Consider the following 20,871-nt stretch of genomic DNA (forward strand, 5'->3'; position numbering starts at 1 on the left):
TTTGTAAGTCTTGTAAGAACTTTAAGCTAGGTCAGCATTATTCCACGTGACAGTAGGGTGGGTTCTGAGCAGTGGCGTAGCGTGGGTTGTCAGCACCTGGGGCAAGGCAAGTAATTTGCGCCCCCTAACCCGTGGACTTGCGCCCCCTAACCCGTGGATTTGCGCCCCCAACCCTAACCCCCAGATGTTGCGCCCGGTACGCCCGGCCCCCCTGCACCCCCCACGCTACGCCACTGGGTCTGAGGCCAAGAAAGAGGGGCTTTCCTAAAACTACCCACCAGATGTATAACAGAACCAAGATCCCAACCTCAATTTTAACCACTATACTAATTTTGATTCAAATGCACAAGCTTTAGATAACCTTGAACATGCCTAATCAAGATACTTGAAGCATGGAAATTGAAAACTGACTTTCTCTTGTGGTATGACTCTGTAAATTTGCTCCTCAGCAATAAAAATACATCCTGTCTTCCACAGTAACAAACGCGTTAGCAGGTGCACTAAAAATTAACTAAGGCTGCAATAATTGTGCATACGCTTACCTGGGACCAATTTCTATGGGTACAATTTACCTAAGTACGATTAAACTCAACAAAGCTTACTTCCTGGTGGAAATGCTTTGGATTGAACTGTAATCGGCTTGCAATCGGCTTGACAGGGGCATCCCAAACCCAGATGAAACAGGTCCTATACACCAGCAAGAACTCTCTCTAAAACTCCCATGAGATGGGCTATGTCTCCGCAAAGCTGAGGCTCCTTAAATCCCTGGGCTGGTGATGGCAGTAACATTATTCCGCCCCCACCCCCATTTTTAAAAAATTAATATATTTCTACCCTGCCTCATTAAATATAATTTTTACATGTCTTCTTCAAACTGTAAGACATCAGTAAATCAAATAATAAACCAAGAAACAATGACAATAAAAATAGCAGGATGCCAGAATAACCAAAGCCACTACAACGTGGAAAATTATTTGGTCTCAGAGCATGCATGCTGGAGAAGGAGAATTCTTTTTTCCAGAAGATGCCACTGAGAGGTGAACACTATAGAATAGGGTGGGGGGAGAGAGTAACTAGTTTGCAAGGAAATGAACCCGGGGACCAGAAATAAGAAGGTGCAGAGATATGCCCTGCTTTAATAGAGGTAAAGGTGAAGGACCCCCTGGATGGTTCAGTCCAGTCAAAGGCAACTATGGGGTTGCGGCGCTCATCTCGTTTCAGGCCGAGGGAGCCGGCGTTCGTCCGCAGACAGCTTTCCGGGTCACGTGGCCAGCAAGACTAAACCGCTTCTGGCGCAACGGGACACCGTGGCGGAAAGCAGAGAGCACAGAAATGCCGTTTACCTTCCTGCTGCAGTGGTACCTATTTATCTACTTGCACTGGTGTGCTTTCGAACTGCTAGGTTGGCAGGAGCTGGGACAGAGCAACTTTGAACTGCCGACCTTCTGATCAGCAAGCCCAAGAGCCTCAGTGGTTTAGACCACAGCGCCACCCGCTCCCGCTTTAATAGAAGGACAAATTGCAAGGTAAATAAATCCACTCAGTGGCAACTTTCTTGGGTTCTACAAAACTAAAGGGGGGAAACAGGAGGCATCTAGCAAAACTAGCTGATCAGGCAAATTGAAGCAGATGGAACTCACCAGGTATACCTGTATGGTAGCATATTTAGACAAAAGGATGAGAATTATGGACATATACTGATATGCAACAACTTAACTTGAAGTTTATAAAAAGGTAACTAGAAAGCGGTCACGAGAAAGCAATGTAAGCATCTCTTTGGAACATGCCTGTTTAATGCACAGAGGCAAAGAAGAAAGGGAGGTTGTACAAATTTCAGAAGGGCGGGATAGAAACAGCAAAGAAAAACACTATAATTATATTTCATTCCATCTTTCATTTTCATCTAATAGAAAAGGGAGAGGGGGATGTATCTGTGCACAAAGGAAGAGTAAAACAAATTAAAATGCAGCTTAGGAATAGAAGTAACAGCTGAGCCCCACTTCACCCTGTTTCATAATACATAAGCCAAAGGAAAACATGATGTTACTATTCTTCTACAGCACAGCAGGGTCACTGCATAACAAGAATAGAATTTTCATTGTCATGTAGCACATAGCAGGTAAGGTATCTGAGACACAAATGTTTCATCATAAAAAAGATTACACGTTATGTAAATCGGAATATTAATTTTAGCAGCTTTAACCAGGTTTAAAAATACGTAAGCATATGTTTATTGTGAGGAAGGATCGGGTCAGAATGCAACTTTTTTTGCATCTTGGTAAATTTTAAGCCGATATTATTGGGCCCAGAATACTAACAGGTTAACCCCAGCTATAGTTGCACTACCAGGTAAGTGCTTAAGACGCAGCGCCAAAAAAAAGTTCATGGCTTCCATTAATTTCCTCCAAAGTCTGTTCCCCGATATTAAATACGTGGGAACTAGCTACTGTGAATTAAGTGTGCCGTAGGGCATTCTGCACATGCTTAGAGGCATTCTGGCAACCTATTGAGGAGTCCAGAGGTGGAAAATACTTGCTAAGATGCAAATGGAAGATTGGCTCTCTGGCACTGAAAATGGGTTCTGGGGTGAAAACTGGTTTCAGTTTCAAACCCTATTTTTGCTTACACACTATACTGGGGTTGTCAACCTTTCTGGACACATGGGCCCATTGACAAACCAGGGAAACTGCCATAGGCACTACACACTCACACTACAAACAGCCACACACCGCAACCTATTCTGTTGGCTACAATAAAAAAACTTATTTCAAGCCTAATTTCAGGGGGGAGATGTGACCCCCATGGATACCAAGGAAGGTGTCTGTGGGGCCATGCAAACCCACAGGTGTCGCACTGGTGACTCCTGCATTATGATATCATTGCAGAAAGAGGTTTAAGAGACAGGCAAAATGCATTCCTGTATGACTTTTACGCCTCAAGGTATTTCAAAAATGAAAAGTGATGTTAAGCTCCTGCTGGTATGGCTATTCAATAACTTTATTTTAAAAACTGCAATTGCCTCACCAGGCAATCAGAGAAGTGATCGCTGGTTCTCTTCATAACTTGACACCCCAAAAACTCAGCATGAACTGCAGACTTTAGTGGTAAAACATTTAAAGGCCGTTAACAAAAATCATTAGCTCTGTTCTCAAAAGAAGCAGAGACTTTTAAGAATCTGGAGGGTTGCAGCAAATAGGATTTATTAAAAGAAGTCAGCTACCCCCACCCCTACCCAATGTTATTTTACACAGGTAGGAAAAGTTTTACGGCAAAGAAAATTATGAAAAAATGCACAGAAGAGAGAAAAAAGAATGTTGGGTTCGGTGAGCAAGGCAGCATAGACATACAAATTCAAATTCAAATTTATTTACGGCTATTAGCCCATAAAATATGTACAAACATAAAAGCACAGAAGCATAAAAAACCAATACATCTAACAACAGAAGGGGATAGACATACAACCGTCAGCATCAACATGCAAAATTAAGGTACACATGCACTGTTTGCTTGTACATTGAATGGTATGTCACAAGGAAGGTGGAAAGTTTTTGCTGATCTATGAGACAATAACAAAATTTCATGTTCAGCAGCCCCCCTGCAGCACAGAACTTCAAGGTCACTGAGCTGGAGTAAATTCAGGGAAGGGCTTCACAAATAATTCAAAAGCTAGAAAGTTTCATTTGAGAAGGTTGCTTTCTGCTTTGTAAAACTAAGCCTTGCCATGAATCTGAAAAGCATGAAATCAAAGCAGGAGGAAGATGCTAAGCTGAAACAAATGAGTAGCTCTGGCCTAACAAAAGAAAATTGAGGCTTCATGTCAGGAAATATTTCCCAATGTTATGGTCCATTAGATTGTGGCAGTTCCCATCAAAAGAAACAGAGAAAACTGCTTATTATCTGAATATTTTGTGGTGAATTTACAGTAGAGAACCAAATTGTAGGAACAAGAAAGTAAATAACATGTCTTCGGTTCTTCTGACTTCTTGCGTACAGGACAGTGCAGCATATCTGAAGACATACTGCAAAATACAAACTGACCAACAAAGGTTTTTATTTAAATGCTACTCGTGATGGCACAAGACCAAAAGGTGGGGAGTGCTCAAAGTTCACAACCAACCACTAGTGGAATTCCTTTGCCCTGCCTTTGTCAATCTGGCGGCAGATGGGAGACAGAATTTGGCAAAGTCAGCAGGAAACTACTAGCATCCTTTTCTATCAACATCCAGCACATCTTTGGAAATTGTCAAATTCTGTGCCATTTTGTTTCCTGTGGGAAGGAGTTCCATAGCTCAGCTTCCCTTGTGCTATTTGCTTTGGGGGTATTGTGTCTTAACAGCACCATTCATGTAGAATTTGCTGGTCTAAAAGATCCAAGTAGAAAATGATTTTCATTTCACACTTTCCCCTTTCCAACCCTGCATGCCTCTTAAAGTATCTTGATCCATCTCCTGTTGATTCTTATCCTATTCTTTCAAACTTAACTCTACACACACCCTGAGCGCCTCCTCAACACCCTGTCAGTTTTTCATGCTATTTCCTTGGCTTTTCTATATTCACTTTGTTCCCCTTAAACAGCTTTTCTCACTTACCCCTTCCTTTCTATTTCCAGTGCATCATTATTATATTTTTGAAATACAGTGGTACCTTGGTTTAAGAACAGTCCTGTTTACGAACTATTCGGTAAATGAACTTTGCAAAACCGGAAGCAGTGTCCCAGATAGCGAACTTTAACTCGATCTACGAACGGAAGCCGAATGGTGGAAGGGCACCGGCGGCGGGAGGCCTCATTAGGGAAAGCGGGCCTTGGTTTAAGAATGGCTTTGGTTTAAGAACGGACTTCCGGAACGGATTAAGTTCCTAAACCAAGGTACCACTGTATCAGCCTTTAATCTCTTTTTAAAATATCCTTCAACACCTCCTCTGGCCCTTTTCCTTTTGGGGTGGGGGGTTGTTTGCAGCATTCCTGGACTTTTCTGTCTCCTGGCATCAAGGAGATGCTGGTGTTGGCATCAGTGCAACCCAAAGGTTATGGCATGGCTAGGGGGGCACAACTGGCAAGTCATGAAGCAATGGGCAGGCTCTGGCACTGAGGTTCTTAAAAAATGATTAGACAAACTCCTGGAGCAGAAAGCTATCACTGGCTACTAGCCATGAGAGCTAGGCTCTGCCTCTCTCCATGGTCAGAGGAAGTCTGCTTCTGAATGAGAGTTGCCAGAAACACAGGAGGGGAGAGTGCTGTTCTGCTCAGGTGGGCATCTGGGCATCACAGTGAGAGCAGGATGCTGATTAGATGGGCCACTGGCATGATCCAGCAGGCTCTTATGCTCTTATGAGGTCAGGATCTGACTCTTGAGTCATGCCTTGTAAGGGTAAACTGCCAAGTATAAGCCGGTCAGTGGATATTGGTAAAAAGTTGGTAAAAAATAGTAACCTCAAATATTTAAACGGAAGGGCAAAGTTGAATTTTAACCGTCAGCCTCTAAATATGGGCAGCCAGAGAGCTCTTTGAAGAGTTCCTTCCAAAAAGAACAAGGAAAAAAGCATTTCACTTGCAGTACATTATGTAACTGTAAATCAAAATTCCAAGCGCTGGACAAAGGCCTATTAACAGTTGTACAGTTGAGTCGCCTTCTCTGTATGGATGCCACTGTTTGGCTCCTACACGGACAATTGTGGAAAATGTACTGGATGTGAATGTTCTATTCAGAAGTGAATTTTTAAAATAGCCTGGTTGCATTTTTAAAAGACACACACACACAGGCACACCCTGAATGCAACATATCTCTAACGCCTTTATTTTGAAACTGCCAATCTGTTTCTGAGCATTATGTCATGTTTTACCCAGGAAGTGAGGGCACAAAGAGGTTGAAGTTCAGCTTGTTACATTTTTATCCCATCCCACCCAGGGGCAAATTTCTGCAGGTTAATTTCATTTTATCCTCACAACAGCTCTCTAAAAAAACTTTGGCAGCGACAGAGAACTCGCCAAAGACTCCTCTATAAACCTCAGACCTGAGCTACAATGTGAACCCAGATCTTGCTAGCTCACAAGCCAAACCAAGCCCATTACACATCTCTGCCTGGAAAATCCAGTGTTCACCACATTTTGAAATGAGAGAATGTAAATGAATCTGAAAGTCTGAATACGCTTTGCATGCAAGCGCTCCTCCTCCTTGAGGATAACTTTACTATAACAGGGCTCTACTCCATGGAGCCAATAGTTTAAAAATTGAGCCAATCCTATACCAAATACTTGAGTAAGGAGTTAAAAATCATTTGCCTGTCCCCATGTCTCTGTTGCCTAGAAGTGCAAACTTGACAAAATATGAAACCCAATTGCAACAACAACTGAAACACCTATGAAAGCTTCTTATTTTTTTTATTTTTTTGCAGTCTTCTGCTATAAGTCCTAGAACACTGGCAGGCACTGGACTTCTTTGCAATGTGAATGTAAGAAATCCTTTTCTTTTTTACATCAAAGCTGTTCAAACCATAGGAAAATATGTTTTCCTTTTGGCACAAACTGAATTTGTAGAGTAGCATGAAAGTTGTGGGTGACCCTGCTTGACAAACAGAAATGTTACCATAGAACACACAAGAGCACATGCCTATATTTCATACAATGCTTAATTTTACAGATAATCATTGGAATAGCAGAAAGCAAACCATCCCATCAAACCAGAAGGGCCAAGTTCTTGAAGGCAACTTCTGTGAATGGAAATCAAGTCATCTGAACGGGCCCTCAAGTGTCAAACATTGTTTGTATTTGATAATAAACATTTGGAAATACATGCTAAAACAAATTTCCCTGGGTGAAGAGATTAGGAAATGCAGCTGATTCCATGCCTCAATAAATTATTGTTGTGTTAACTGTACAATATTGATCCCAGAATATATAAATGATTATGGCAGGGTTGCTCAAAGGTTAAATAGAAGGAAGAATAGGACCCATCACTGCAGTGTGAACTCTCTCTTCACTCTGACAATGCATATAACATGCATCACCTAAATGCTGATATAGCAGTGTTTAATCTGTTTGGGATAGATCTGTCATTCATTTAATACTTTTTTAAAAAGGAAAAGGGAAATGCTCAAACATACAGTTTATGCCAGGTTTGGAATGATTATATAACTAAAGCTCATTAAAGGCTGATCCACTTCAATGAAAGCAAAACTCAAAATAGTCTCTTCCTAAAAACAATCCATGATGGCTTTGTATAATAGTTTAAAAGTGCCTAATGTTAAGAACATAAATAGAACTGAAACCATTGTCAGCTGAAAATTTCTATTCTCAATAATTGAAATGGAGATAGGAGGGAGAGGAAAAAGAGGTTGGGAAAGTAAGACAGGCTGGGGGATTAAGTGAACAAAAGGACCCTTCACCTATTTCTTGCAGACCAGTAAGTGGATCATAAAACTACTGCCCAGAATATTGTGGCTGACTACATTTTTCTTTTTTTTAAAGGTATACTTTTAAAAAAGCATGTCAGCTTTAACTTGATTTGTGCAGTAACCGCCTTTTCTAGTAGTAGTAATAATAATCATCATCATTATTAAAAGGTACATAAATATTATAGCAGTTGTGCTACAATTTTGATTCATCAATTGTTAACAAATTATGGGAAGAAATTCCCGGCTTTTGGGATTAATTGTTACAAAACCCAAGTAATTTATAACCAAATATTAGGGCTCATTGTGCAAACTGAAGGCCAATACGCAAGCCTGAAATGATAAATTCCTCTGCCTTTGAAATCCACACTGCTTTTTTGCTCACTTTGAATAGATTTCCCCCCTTGTTGCTGTTGTGAAAGTAAGGTCCTTTTGCCCAGTTGGGCAAATGAAGGGTCTCATTCCTCATTGAGTCTGAGTTTTCACACAGATACGAGCCATGAGATGCACCCAAAATGCAAATATATTTTGCAATTGAAGGGTTACATTTTGCAAACCTGATTTTTAAAGTTTATAGCATCTATGCGAGTGGCCAGCACAAATCAGGATATCCTTATTTACTGATTTGATTTGATTTGCGTACTACTCATCCAACCAACCTCTTCAGGCAGTTTACACAGAATAAAATACAAAATACAATTCATAATAAAGCCACTAAAGCCAAAATAAAATAAATCACATCAGAAACTCCAGCTAAAAGCAGTGTAACACACAGCAGCTAAAACAAATAAAATAATTAAAACCAGCATAAAACTCAGTAAGGGAGGGAATAGGAGCAAAAAACTGAAGAATCCAACGAATTGTAATGGAAAGGCCTGAGGGAACAGATGGGTTGTTGCATCTAAAATACCATAGTGCAGGTACCAGGCAAGCCTGTCTGAGAAGAGCATTTCATAAGCAGAAAGCAACCTCCCAAAATGTCCTCTCCACAGAGGTCACCCACATCACTTCATTAGGTGGGGTGACCTGGAGAAGACCCTCTGATGAAGTATGGAAAGGTATGTATGGGTCTCACGATCGTCCTTTTCGCATCGCCTTATGGTGAAAAACAGACATCGTTCTAAAGTGTGTAACCTGGGCCAACTACGCGTTTTTTATTTGGAAAAGAGCTTCGCTATCTACTATACAGTCAACACAGTGGTATCAGAAGTATTTCAGTATAACAGAGATCCATCCACATGCAGCCTTATCATATAGTTTAAGACATTTATGACTTTGGGTCAAGGATTAAAAAAAAGGCAGGGATAAGTTCTGGGTCTATCAGGAGATAAATATTAATCAGACAACTTGTGACAATATGTCTGCCTTTTGGCTGCCTACTGAATTCTTAACCCCAAATTGATAAGGAATGCTGTTTGTTCATAGGCCATTTTAGTCACCCTGACCTTCAGCTGGGACCCCTCCCCTTCCAAGGAAAGGATACTTACCGGCACTTTGAATGGAGATGTATTTGATGGGTCCATGGGGTTGGTTTTGTCTGATGTGCTTGTCCCTGAGATACTCCGTCTGCGAGGAGATCTCTCTGCTGGGACCTCTGGAGAGAGGAAAGGGAAAAGGTGAGAAAAATGAAAGACCACTTCCCGCAGACAGACACATTTCTCACTATTTACAGGTTATGGAAACTTCACTCTCCTTTGCAAAGCGAACATCGCAAGCAATTCAAAAGACGCTGCTCTGTTCAGCACTCCCTTGGCAAAGTTACAGCACACATATTATCTGCAACTGAAAAGTACTCAGGCATGAAGGGAGTTAATTCTGCCAAGCACAATAAGGAGATGCTCCTGATATAAACTGCGCTGAACGTAATTTGTTAAAGGTTGAGGTTCGATATCATAGGGATGGTCATAATTCATAGTTCAGACAGTAACAGCCCTAACCTATGCACGTTTACCCGTAAGTAAGTCATGAGTTAAACAGTACTTCCTCTAAAGTATGCACGAACAAGACTGTAACCTAACGCCACCAAAAGATTCACACACTTGATGGTGCATAATATGAAAACTGCTGCAGATAAGAAAAAATAGGTCACTTTCTCCTTGTTCTGACAGCATGACCTAAGCTATGACTTTGTGATCACAACATCTGCCTAAACAAAGACGACAGGATCAATATGTACATTTTTTCACAGAGAAAACTATAGATAAGATACCTTTATCACAACTGCTGCCCATTTCCAGTTCACAAACCTAAGCTTAAAGGAATGCAGCTTAACTGACAGACACTCAGCACAGAATAGAGAAAACCACATCCTAAGAAAAAGTCCATTGTTATCTTCGGGATTGAAAAGGAAGGGAGTAAACTATGATGCCGGCGGCTGGCATTTTTTATTCCCGCTGTTCTCCTTTCAGGAGACAGATGCAGCTTAAAGTTCCATTTCTAGCCTCCTGGCCCTTGGGATCCGTGCTACTTCCACTTAAGAGAAAGCCGGTTTTTTCCCACTCTTCCCCCTCCCCTCGCTACAGCTTGCAGAGAGCAAGGAGGAAATGCACGAGAAGACTGCAGCTATTCAATCAATCGGTCTGAACGCACATCCTCCTCATCAGTTACTTTCAAGCTATTAACAGACACTCAGCAGCCAGCTCTCCTCAGTTTCAGATTATTTCCCTATCCATCCTGATCCCCGGAGTCAAAGGAGAGGCGCAACCAGCCGAGTTCCAGAAAAGGAGGTTTTCTTCACCAAAAAATAACCGCGACAAGATTCCCACCAACAAATCCTTCTGTGATGCTTTTGCATAACAGAGTCTGATTTTACCAGTCCTACGGCACGGTGCATCCATGAAGACTTAGAGGGGGGGAAATCTGACATGATGAGAGATGGCATTAGAAAACTGGATCCTGACAAACTGTGAAGAGCTTCACACCAGAGGATACGTCTCTTCTTGTTTAAATGTGAATTACAATGTTAACTCTGTATCCAGAAACTTGCAAAAAAATGGGTAAAAGGCAGCATTTGGGAGATATTCCAAAGTCAACCACGCCATAGGTTTAAAACTGAAGAGGTAGATTTCTCCATGCAGGATGGAAATTGTAGTCTGCAACAGAGATCCTTCACTTGTAACTCTCCTTCAGCATAAACTGGTGATAAAAACAGGGTAGTATCTCTCGCCACAACCCATGGACTGTCTGCTCCTTCTTTCAGAATTACTATGTTTTTAAGTCTCTCAAAATCCTTTGCAGAGATTGCTGGTTTTATTCCAAAATGATGCCTTCTTTTCCGCAAAAGGTGAAAAAAGAAGCCAATATCTTTGCAGGCAGTACGCTGGATAAGATCACAAATGGCATTTGTTCTTCAGAAAAACAAATAGGAAAAAACAAAGCAAGATAGAGCATATTTGGAAAAGAAGGAACTAAAAGATGTGCTTTTCCTCCAGTTCCGGCACAGTCAAGCATTGCAGTGAGGCTTGGCTAGTCCTGCTATATACTCACTCAGGAAAATTGCTCCTCCTTATCAAAGCATCTGTAGTAATTTAACACAGTCTGTTGGATTTTGCAGAGTCATACATGAAGAAGCATAAGTCTGGATCCGCCTGTCAAAAACAGACTGCTGTATTTTCTTGGGGGGGGGGAGGTCTTGTTTTAAAGGAGGGAAGAAGAAAATCCACACTTGTCCACGCAACTTCCACCTACAGTACCAGAAATAAGTGACCTAGAGATCAGCCAGTCTGCAAGCTTCTGATTTCAGAAAGGCCAGAAACTTTATTAAAGAGAGTAAGAAGATAAATCCAGATAGAGATGAGATCAACTTTGCAATTGATGGACCAGGCATAGCAAAATAAGAAGGCTGCTGTTAGCCATCACAGATACTTCTAACTGCGCACCAACTTACTGAAAATACTGCAGCTGCTGTTTCTGTGCCCTTAAAATGGCTTTTCTGCTGAGTTGGCTGGAAAATCTATACTACTGCCACCAGGCCAAAATTAGATTGTTGCCCTCCTCTTCCAATGCATGTAACATAGTGCTTCTGCACTATTTTCACCTGCTGCAAAAATCAATGCACCTCTTCATCTTCAAATATTAAATTACCACAATTCACTGCATGACTCATTCACTAGGGCACAGATCATACTGTCTCTGAGAATTAACAGGAGCCTCAAACCTTTAGTCCATTCTCTCTATACAGCTGAAATGTGAATGACATCCTTCTTCACCAGTACACTAAGATGTGTGTGAAAATGCATGCACACAAGCACACACTCATATTGTGGAAATCTATTACGTGGCAAATATTAGTATTTAAAAATGTTTTGATTAGCTGTTAAATAACATTTGTAGATTGAAACAAGCTCAAGTAATTATTCATGAAATGGCAAAGGCCTTCGGAGACAAATTACAGAGCAGCCCTTTCTTTTTAGCATATATATTAGGGCAAAAAACCCACAGGATTTATACAGAACTTTTTGAGTATTCATGGCACTTCATATGTCTTCTCAGTATTTCTTACTGTATCCCTGCAAGGTAGGTCAGTTTTACTATCCCCATGTTGCAGATGGGGATGAAGTAAAGGCTCAGAGCTTGTCTAAAAGTACCTGGGGAGTTCATGGCTGAGATAAGACTTGAACCAGTGGCACACTCATTCAATAATTCTTCAAGAACAAGTCAGGAGGAAAGAGGCTTCCTTCAAATCAAAGTGTTACAACCTTACAGTTAATGAGTTTCCAGGAAGGCAGTGATAAAACATGAAAATCACATTTAGCCATTAGAGTCTAGCCCTTAGAGCATAAAGTGATACACTACAAGTCTTCATCAATCAAACATCCAGCTAACAGGCCTGTGGATTTCCTGTAAGCTGGTGGTCTGGTTTAGGAACCTTTAGTCCTTTTGCTTGACTTTAATGACATTGCAGGACAGAGCTGCCCTGACAGAGTAACTACCTTGCCCTGATATAACACCCACCAACACCCATTATTCTGACCCATTCTTTGGTTTCCAACCTTGATGCAGGAGCTCCCTTATCAGCTAAAATGCTAAATCACAATTAAAGGAGACAGAAGATATTAGAGAGAGGGAGAGAGCACACAATCACTTTTTCCCACTCCCAAATATAGTTACTTTTGGGGCAGTTTTACATCTGTACTGGAAATAACACAGTACTTTTTATTGAAACAGGAGAGGAAAGGGGCTTTCACTTCCCAGAGTCATTTTGAATCATAGAATTGTAGAGATGGAATTGTAGAGTTGTAGATGATCCCCAAGGTTCATCTAGTCCACCTCTCTACAATGCAGGAATATACAGCTGTCCCATATGGGGATCAAACCTGCAACCTTGATGTTATCAGCACCACACTCTAACCAACTGACATGCTTTCTTTTACTTGGGAATACAGGGTGGTAGGAGGAAGATGAAAGGTCCCAGGTAGGTATGAGAAACCTGTGGCCCTTCAGTTGTTGCTTGACTACAGCTCCATCATCCCTGACCATTGGCCATGGTGGCCACGGCTAATGGGAGTCGGAGTCCAACAACTTCTGGAGGGCCAAATGTTCTCTATCCCTGGTCTAAGGCCTACAGAGAGGAGGTCGGGAAATACCAAACAGTGTTCAAAGGATCGCCACAGCAGGAGGAAGAAATGGGCTGAGAAATCTGATATAGGAGCAGCTGAAGTAAAACACGAGGCGGGTGAACAGGAACTGCCCTGTTGTAATCCAGTCCAAAACCAAGGATCTTCATAGCTTTAGACTAGAGGAAGCGACCTAGAGACACCAGCCGTGGATTGGTATGGTGTTAGAATGGGCAAATGCCTTTGTCAGGGCCCTGCAAACCGGAGGAGCAAGCAGGATGGCTCAGAAGTTCTAACATTTGGCACAGAGGCAAGCGAGAAGGAACCTTTCAATCTTCCTTTGAGTACATAAATACCCAAGGCTGGCTCTAGACACATCAAAAAAGTGTTTGGCTTGCAGGGCCAAACCCACTCAAGTCAGGTCAGCCTAATCTAATTTTAGGGCTGCTGAAGAGGATTTAAAAAATGTGGAAACGTCCACGTATGCTATCATGAGCTCCTTGGAGAAAGCACTGGATAGGATAAACAAGTAAAAAATAACTAAAAGGTTAACTTCTATAGAAACATGACATGAAAACAACTGCCAAATACAATTTTTCAAGAGACCAAAATTTTGGAAGTTCAACCAACAATTGTGGCACATCAAACTTGCTGACCTACAGAAATGTATCATTTAAGTACCCATCATGTTTGTGCTCCAAACCAATATCATGCAATTGTAATATGGCCTAGAACTGGGTAAACCATTGGGGATGCTGAGACTTCTGCATGGCCCATGGGTATTTAATCCTGGGATCCTGTTAATCTCTTTTACACAAATTTCAACATTTTGGTAAAAAAACATGAGCAAGATAGCAAACTACCCGAGAGTTAAGGATTTAGCATATAAACGAAACCATCCCAGCATTTATTGTATTGTCACAGCTCTTAATTTTTATTGGGTGATGGGACTGCTCCTGGTAACACACTCTGGAACCATATGGATATACTCCAAATGACTTTATAGGTGCATTTAACATGAACAAGCGGAATGTATTTCTGCAAGCAACTAATATGGGTGACAATCCCACCATCACTGCTGCAAGCAACACTATGAACAACTTCTATTAAACATTGCCACATGCATAATTTGCAAGGTTTCTTGGAAGTTCAACTCAAAACTGTAATAAAACTCAAAAGCCATGTTCTACATACACCAAGGAGCCAAAATGTGAAATAACAAAAGGAAGTTTTGATGGCTTTGGGTTAGACAAAGGCATAGAGAATAGACACTCCCATAGCTTATTAGTCATTACAGTTCAATGGAAGGTAGCAGCCAGCATCCCACTGCCCTCCTGGCAAGGACCCAGAAACATCTGGCTGGACATTGTGAGAAAGAGCTACATAGCTGGTCAACACTTCCTAAGCTCTACAGCACAAAAGGTAAAGTGAACAACTTTCTGCTTTATATTAACTTCTCGCTAACTAGCTTAAACAGTTTTTTATGTTGCTTCAATGCTTAGTGAAGGGAAGGAAACAAACAAGGAAAACTTCAAAGGTCACAAACCATTTTATCTGCTACTTTACTGATCTATTTAGAATTAAGTCATACTGGAGAAGTAGAATGGTTGGCATTCTAATGGGATCTCCAGGGTTTTCACGATATACTATAGAAACCATCCAATGTACATGGTGATTTGCAAAGAAAAGTTTAGAGAGAAACCTGTGATAGGTACCTTGTGTGATACATTGCTAAAAATAGTTCCTCTTAGGTTAGTGAGTTCTAGTTAGTCAGATTCCAGTAGGCCAAGTGATCTATAAACTTGCAGACTACACAGAACAATCAAATATTTTTAGAAAGTGTAATTGTATAAGCAATTACTGTGATACACACAAATTACTCCAGCTTTTATCTCTTTAACAGAGATCTTTTAACTTGCGGCAAACTTTAGAACTCACGCCTCATCACAGAGTGCAACTAAATGCATTCCTCTGACAATTCCAGGATGAAACCAAGCCCATCTAAGAAGTCTACATCAATTCAATGTTTGAAAAAGGTAGTATTCCAAGCCTACCGTACCAAGAAATGACAGGAGGCTTCGCTCATCTTCTGTGCTGCTATCCAGCCATTCGGCCGCATCTCCAGGAGAAAGGAAACTCATTCTCCAGCCAGAAAACTTCTCCATACAGAAGACAATGGCCAAACGAATCGAGGGAGGGAGGGTGGGAAAATGCAGATGATCCTGGGAGTCCAGTACTTGAGTTATTGACTGGACTGAACAAAATGAAATGGAAAAAAGGATGGCGGGCTTGGCCCTGCTCCCAACTCCCTAGCTTACAGACCTTTCTGATGAAGGAGACATGAGGAGGAGCAGGAAAGAAAACTGGGTGCCAGTTTCTCACCTCAAGCAGGAAGAACAAAAACAATGTGATGGGGAAGTGGCCTATTGCTTGAGATGAGAAAATAGCATTTGAGAAGATAAAGGGGGAAAACAAAAGAAACAGGTCCCAATGCAGGAAAGATCAACAAGCCACCCAGCATAATAAAGTCTAATATATGACTGTCTTCCTTTGAGGTAAGGGTGCGTAAGATAAAAAAAATTCAGTATCTTTGTTTTTCCAAAAAAAGCTTAAAGATCATTAAAAACCCTGTTAACAACCAGAGAGAGCTGCATCGCCACCAGTCCCCTTTCCTGCCCCAGCTATTATTACAATAGCATCCAAGCCTCTCTTACAACGCATTTGCTCATGCAATGGCAGGTTGATCAATCTGTGAATAGGAAGAGCCCCTCCCCTCCTCCCTCACCCCCCTCCACCCCTCCCTCCCTCCCGCATGGCGGCTGCATTGATCAACAATAATGGAATCTGTTTCCAACTGCCAACAGCAGCATTAAGGATATTAGAACAGCTCCTCTTCATCAGAATGAGAAGCAGCCAACGCGAGCCCAGCTCAACTTCGGTTAATGGGGCTCTCCCCCACCCTTTCGGGAGAACAAAGAAGAGGGGTCAGGAGAAAGGAGTCCTGTTAGGAGGAATCAAAAGAGCCCTAGCTACGGAAAGAGAGTCCGTTTAATTGACAAAAGAAGAGAGCATCACAAGACTGCCCTATCTAGGGAGCGTGTGCTGGTCCTGCAGCTGTGCAACGGGTGTTTGCTAGGTCCCCTTGCGACACGGAATCGGGGGGGAGGGGCGGATTTAGAAGATATTTTTTATCTGACCTAAAGGGTCACTTCACAGGTTTGTACAAATGCAAGCAAGGACGAGCCCTGACAAATGAGGGGCCTCACAAATCAAAAACGCCTTTGTCCTCCGGGACCAGGCTGACGCTCCGAGAAAAAAAACGGCTTTCTTTAAAGGAGCAGGATCCCCTTTTACTCCCTTTTAAGCAAACCAACATCAAATGCAAAATAAACCTGTTTTGCTAAATGATACGCCCAATTACAGCAGCCCAATTACAGATTGCTTCTCGTCCTTATTTTGCTGCTAAACGTTTAGTGGCAAGGAATTAAGAAAACAACAAGCGAGGAACGGCGAAGCAAAGAAATTACATCCAAGCTAGCAAAACTCCAGTGGTGGTGGCATCCAGCAGATAACATGCAAAGTTCACGGTTAATGAGGGGATGAGAGAAAGCACAGTGTTGAATTAAGAGGAAATGCCAATGCAGAACTGAAGCTCAGATAGTGTCCCTCTTCTGACAGTGGATGATATTATTATTATTATTATTATTATTATTATTATTATTATTATTATTATTATTTCTTGACTTTATATACCACCCTATGCCCACAGGTATATAAGTAATCAGTAATATTTTCCTACCATAAGTTCCCAAGAACCCAGAACAGGGCTATCCTAATATACTTCTCCCTCTGCAGCAGAGACAGGCTTTCTTCAAACTTGTCTCAGTTTCAGTCAGGAAGCAATTTTAAAAACTTGGTTTAATTGGACAATATGGTAACTTAAAAACTTTAAGGATCAAGTTAAAAAGCTAATGGGCTAGCAGAGGCACCAAGTTCGGGGGGGGGGCAGGCTTGCATTGCACGTGCATGACATCACACACGTGACACAACCTCCCACCCCCAACCAGGCCAGGCTGACTTGGCCCACCATCCCTCACGCACCCACCCCCTGCTGCCTTGTTGTGTTGTTTAGTCGTTTAGTCGTGTCCGACTCTTCGTGACCCCATGGACCAGAGCACGCCAGGCACTTCTGTCTTCCACTGCCTCCTGCAGTTTGGTCAAACTCATGCTGGTAGCTTCGAGAACACTATCCAACCATCTCGTCCTCTGTCGTCCCCTTCTCCTTGTGCCTTCCATCTTTCCCAACATCAGGGTCTTAGTCTTCTCTTCTCTTCTCATGAGGTGGCCAAAGTATTGGAGCCTCAGCTTCACAATCTGTCCTTCCAGTGAGCACTCAGGGCTGATTTCCTTCAGAATGGATAGGTTTGATCTTCTTGCAGTCCATGGGACTCTCAAGAGTCTCCTCCAGCACCAGAATTCAAAAGCATCAATTCTTCGGTAATCAGCCTTCTTTATGGTCCAGCTTTCACTTCCTTACATCACTACTGGGAAAACCATAGCTTTTACTATACGGATCCTGCTGCCTTACCTTGGGTAAATGGACATGGCTGGATAGAGGTCCTGTGGAACTGAGGTGAGTGGCAGGGCAGGTTCTCACGTGTTCGTACCAGACCTGAACAATATAGAGACCTCTTATTTGCCTGCCAGCCACAGTAGTCAGTTCTTTCTCTGCCCAAGGAGAGCTACTTGCCAGTTCATATATAGTTCTAAGTATCTCAATAGACTAGATCCCAGCTCAGTGTTGGGAGAAACAGATGCAATGCAGGAGCAAAGGCACCTGTTGGGTCCTTAACAGAACCAGAGAATAGGCCCATAGGGCAAATTAGCACATGCAAATCACAATTTTCATATATGCAACTTTCAGAAAGTTAAAAACAAACTTCAGCTCTGCTGCCAGGGCTTCCGAAATCAAACATTTCTGTCTCTATCCCCAAACCACTCAAAGTTAGCCTTAAAGTAGAATCTTATTGCCCAATCTCACTGATAAATCAAGACCACAAGATATCCACATCAATCTTGGCTAACTGCTTAAAAAAAAACCTCCTACACAAACTAATACTCCAGATCAGGCTGGCTTTGCCTGTGATTGCAACATAACAGACTCCATTAGGAAACTACTGAATCTGATAATCACAGCAAAATAGCCAAAAAACCACTGATGATCATGTCCATAAGATATCCTTAAAGCCTTCAATTGCTTAGAATGGAAATTCCTACTATCAGTATTACCCAGCCTAACCTTTGGTCCCAACTTCCTACAAACCCTCAAACAAATCTAATGCCAAGCCTGAACTAAATGCAAAATTAACAATATGGACACCAACGCTATAGCAATCCAAAGAGGCACAAACAGTGAAGCCTGCCTCCTCCCTTCCTATTCATCCTGGCCCTATGGCCCTAGAACCTCTAGCAATCCAACTCCGGGCAGTCCCTAATATCAAGGGAGTGGAAATAAAAGATAAAACATATAAACTAGGGCTCTTTGCAGGCCTAAGGGTCACGACACCATACCCTATTAATACAGCAATCACCTAGCCAAAGAACTCAACACTTTTGCAGTGGTGTCAGGGCAACAAGTGAAGTTTGCTAAATCTGAGGCAATGTGTTTCAACACTCTCTCATATCCAAATATATATAAAATAAAGATAAAACTCTGTTGTACCAAATTCAGATACCTAGGGGTTCAAATATCCAGAAACCTCAACAAATTATACCTCCATAATTAAAAAGATTTCCATAGTTAAAGCTATGGTTTTCCCAGTAGTGATGTATGGAAGTGAGAGCTGGACCATAAAGAAGGCTGATCGCCGAAGAATTGATGCTTTTGAATTATGGTGCTGGAGGAGACTCTTGAGAGTCCCATGGACTGCAAGAAGATCAAACCTCTCCATACTGAAGGAAATCAACCCCGAGTGCTCACTGGAAGGACAGATTGTGAAGCTGAGGCTCCAGTACTTTGGCCACCTCATGAGAAGAGAAGACTCCCTGGAGAAGACACTGATGTTGGGAAAGACGGAGGGCACAAGGAGAAGGGGGCGACAGAGGACGAGATGGTTGGATAGTGTTTTCGAGGTTACCAGCATGAGTTTGACCAAACTGTGGGGGGCAGTGGAGGACAGGGGTGCCTGGCGTTCTCTGGTCCATGGGGTCACGAAGAGTTGGACACGACTAAACGACTAAACAACAACAACAATTAAAAATCCCCGTGGCGACAAATTAACAAAGACCTGAGGTGATGGAACAATACTAACTTCACTCTCTCAGATAAAATAGCCACGATCAAAATGATCACCCTTCCAAAATTAACCTACCCATTCTCAACCCTTCCATTCCACCATCTACCAAACCATCTTAGTATGTGGCCGAACAAATTACAACCACTCATTTTATCGTACAAAACTTAAAGAACAGGTCTCAACTACTTGCTCTTCTTGACCTCAGACTGAGGATGGGGAATTCACAACACACATCATAACATACATTCTAGGAGACAGTTGGAGTTAGATCCAATTGAAAACACCCCTGCTGCATATCCCTTCCTCCAAAACAAGCTGGAAAAAACCGCCCCACAACACTAAATAGGTTCACACTATCCATTTTTAAGGCATGGAAAGAAAAAGTAGGCATATTGTCCCCAACCCCGCTAATCTCCTTGGTTTATCACCCATTATTCCATCACATCACGCACCACAAAGGCTAAATCACCTAGCAGACATTTACAAGAATAATAAACTCTTATTGACACAGGAAATACAGGAAAAACCAGGGGACACCCAAATACCCTCTTGATCAGCTGGTCCATAGCAAAGAGAGAAGGCTAAGCTTGTAAACTGGTGCAGAAATGTCTCCAGAAAACTCCTTTTTAAATGAACTCATGTTTTTTTGAACAGCGGTATACAAATATTTTAAATAAATAAATACATATGGGGGCAGCCATTTCCCCCATACAGTTTCTTGTGAGTGAAGGTAAATCACATGCCAATGTCCTGTGCCATTTCCTGCTATGGATGTTTCATCTTCAGATCACATGACAGTAATGAGCAGCTGAGCTGCCAAAACGTGTTAATGAAAACTTTGATAGGTCTGCCTTCTGCGCAGAGTCAATGTCTGTCATTAACCTGCCCTTAAGAAGAGCAGCCCAGGCCAGGGTGGTCCAACCAAGTGTGTTAATACTACTTGCCAGTTTGCCTGCAGGAAGGAAGGTTTTATATCTAGGTAAGAAGGTATGGAACTTTTTGTAAATGCAATAAGAATGGATTCTCTCCTCAATTCCCTGGTAGATGATGCGCCATGAAATGACCGATATTCATAAGAAGGTTGGGCCAGTCATTATTTTGTGGGCTACTAACTTTGGAAGACTGCCTTATGCACACATAAATGAATTGTGCTTGATCTGTGCCAATTCAGGAAGAAGGAAGAAGGAGAAAGAAACAGCTTAACGAACTACCACCCTCCCAGGAGTCTCTGGTTTTCCCTTCCTCGCAAATGCAACCATAAGAACATCGCCCTGAGAGGTGGGAAGAATTAGTAGACACACTTTCTTCAAGACAAAGTAGTGTTTGCTTTCTGTTTATTTTGTATTCAATTCTAATTGTTTTAATAATTTAACAAACACTGTTTTCTGAGGTTCGCCTTAAAACTGGTATACACCACTTTAAATAAATAAATACATCCTTTCTCCCTGTTATGTGTATTATTGGCAGAAGCTTGACAAACCAGGCTTTAATTTACAGGATCTTACCCTTCTAACACTGTGCTGGGTATATAGGACTTAATAATTTTCCAACTTTCAATTCTTCAAATTACTACTCTGTTTTCACTCTTGCGAAATGTTAGATGTATATATGAACTTGATTTTTATTTTTTT

The 20,871-nt window shown here is 41.8% G+C and overlaps 1 protein-coding gene and 1 long non-coding RNA gene across 15 annotated transcripts in view; one reads left to right on the forward strand and one right to left on the reverse strand.

Annotated features, from left to right (window-relative positions):
- RASAL2 (RAS protein activator like 2) overlaps positions 1 to 20,871 on the reverse strand; it is a 227,051-nt gene that overhangs the window by 71,908 nt on the left and 134,272 nt on the right. For 11 of the 14 annotated variants that reach the window (XR_014169349.1, XR_014169350.1, XM_081915024.1 and 8 more), the window contains one exon: positions 8,877 to 8,983. Coding sequence is in view for 12 of the 14 variants with exons in the window: in XM_081915024.1 (XP_081771150.1) it covers positions 8,877 to 8,983 (107 nt within the window). In the remaining 2 variants the exon portion in view is untranslated. Of the gene's footprint in view, positions 1 to 8,876; positions 8,984 to 9,598; positions 9,636 to 15,003; positions 15,101 to 17,532; positions 17,659 to 20,871 lie in introns of those variants that run through there. The other 3 variants (XM_081915020.1, XM_081915015.1, XM_081915016.1) reach the window with 3 other exon arrangements.
- Positions 19,200 to 20,686, forward strand: LOC309372025. Its single transcript, XR_014169372.1, has 2 exons — positions 19,200 to 20,219; positions 20,412 to 20,686. It is a non-coding gene; the product is annotated as an uncharacterized lncRNA (long non-coding RNA).

This window comes from Podarcis melisellensis (assembly GCF_964234715.1).
Source record: "Podarcis melisellensis genome assembly, chromosome: 6".
Classification (NCBI taxonomy): domain Eukaryota; kingdom Metazoa; phylum Chordata; class Lepidosauria; order Squamata; family Lacertidae; genus Podarcis; species Podarcis melisellensis.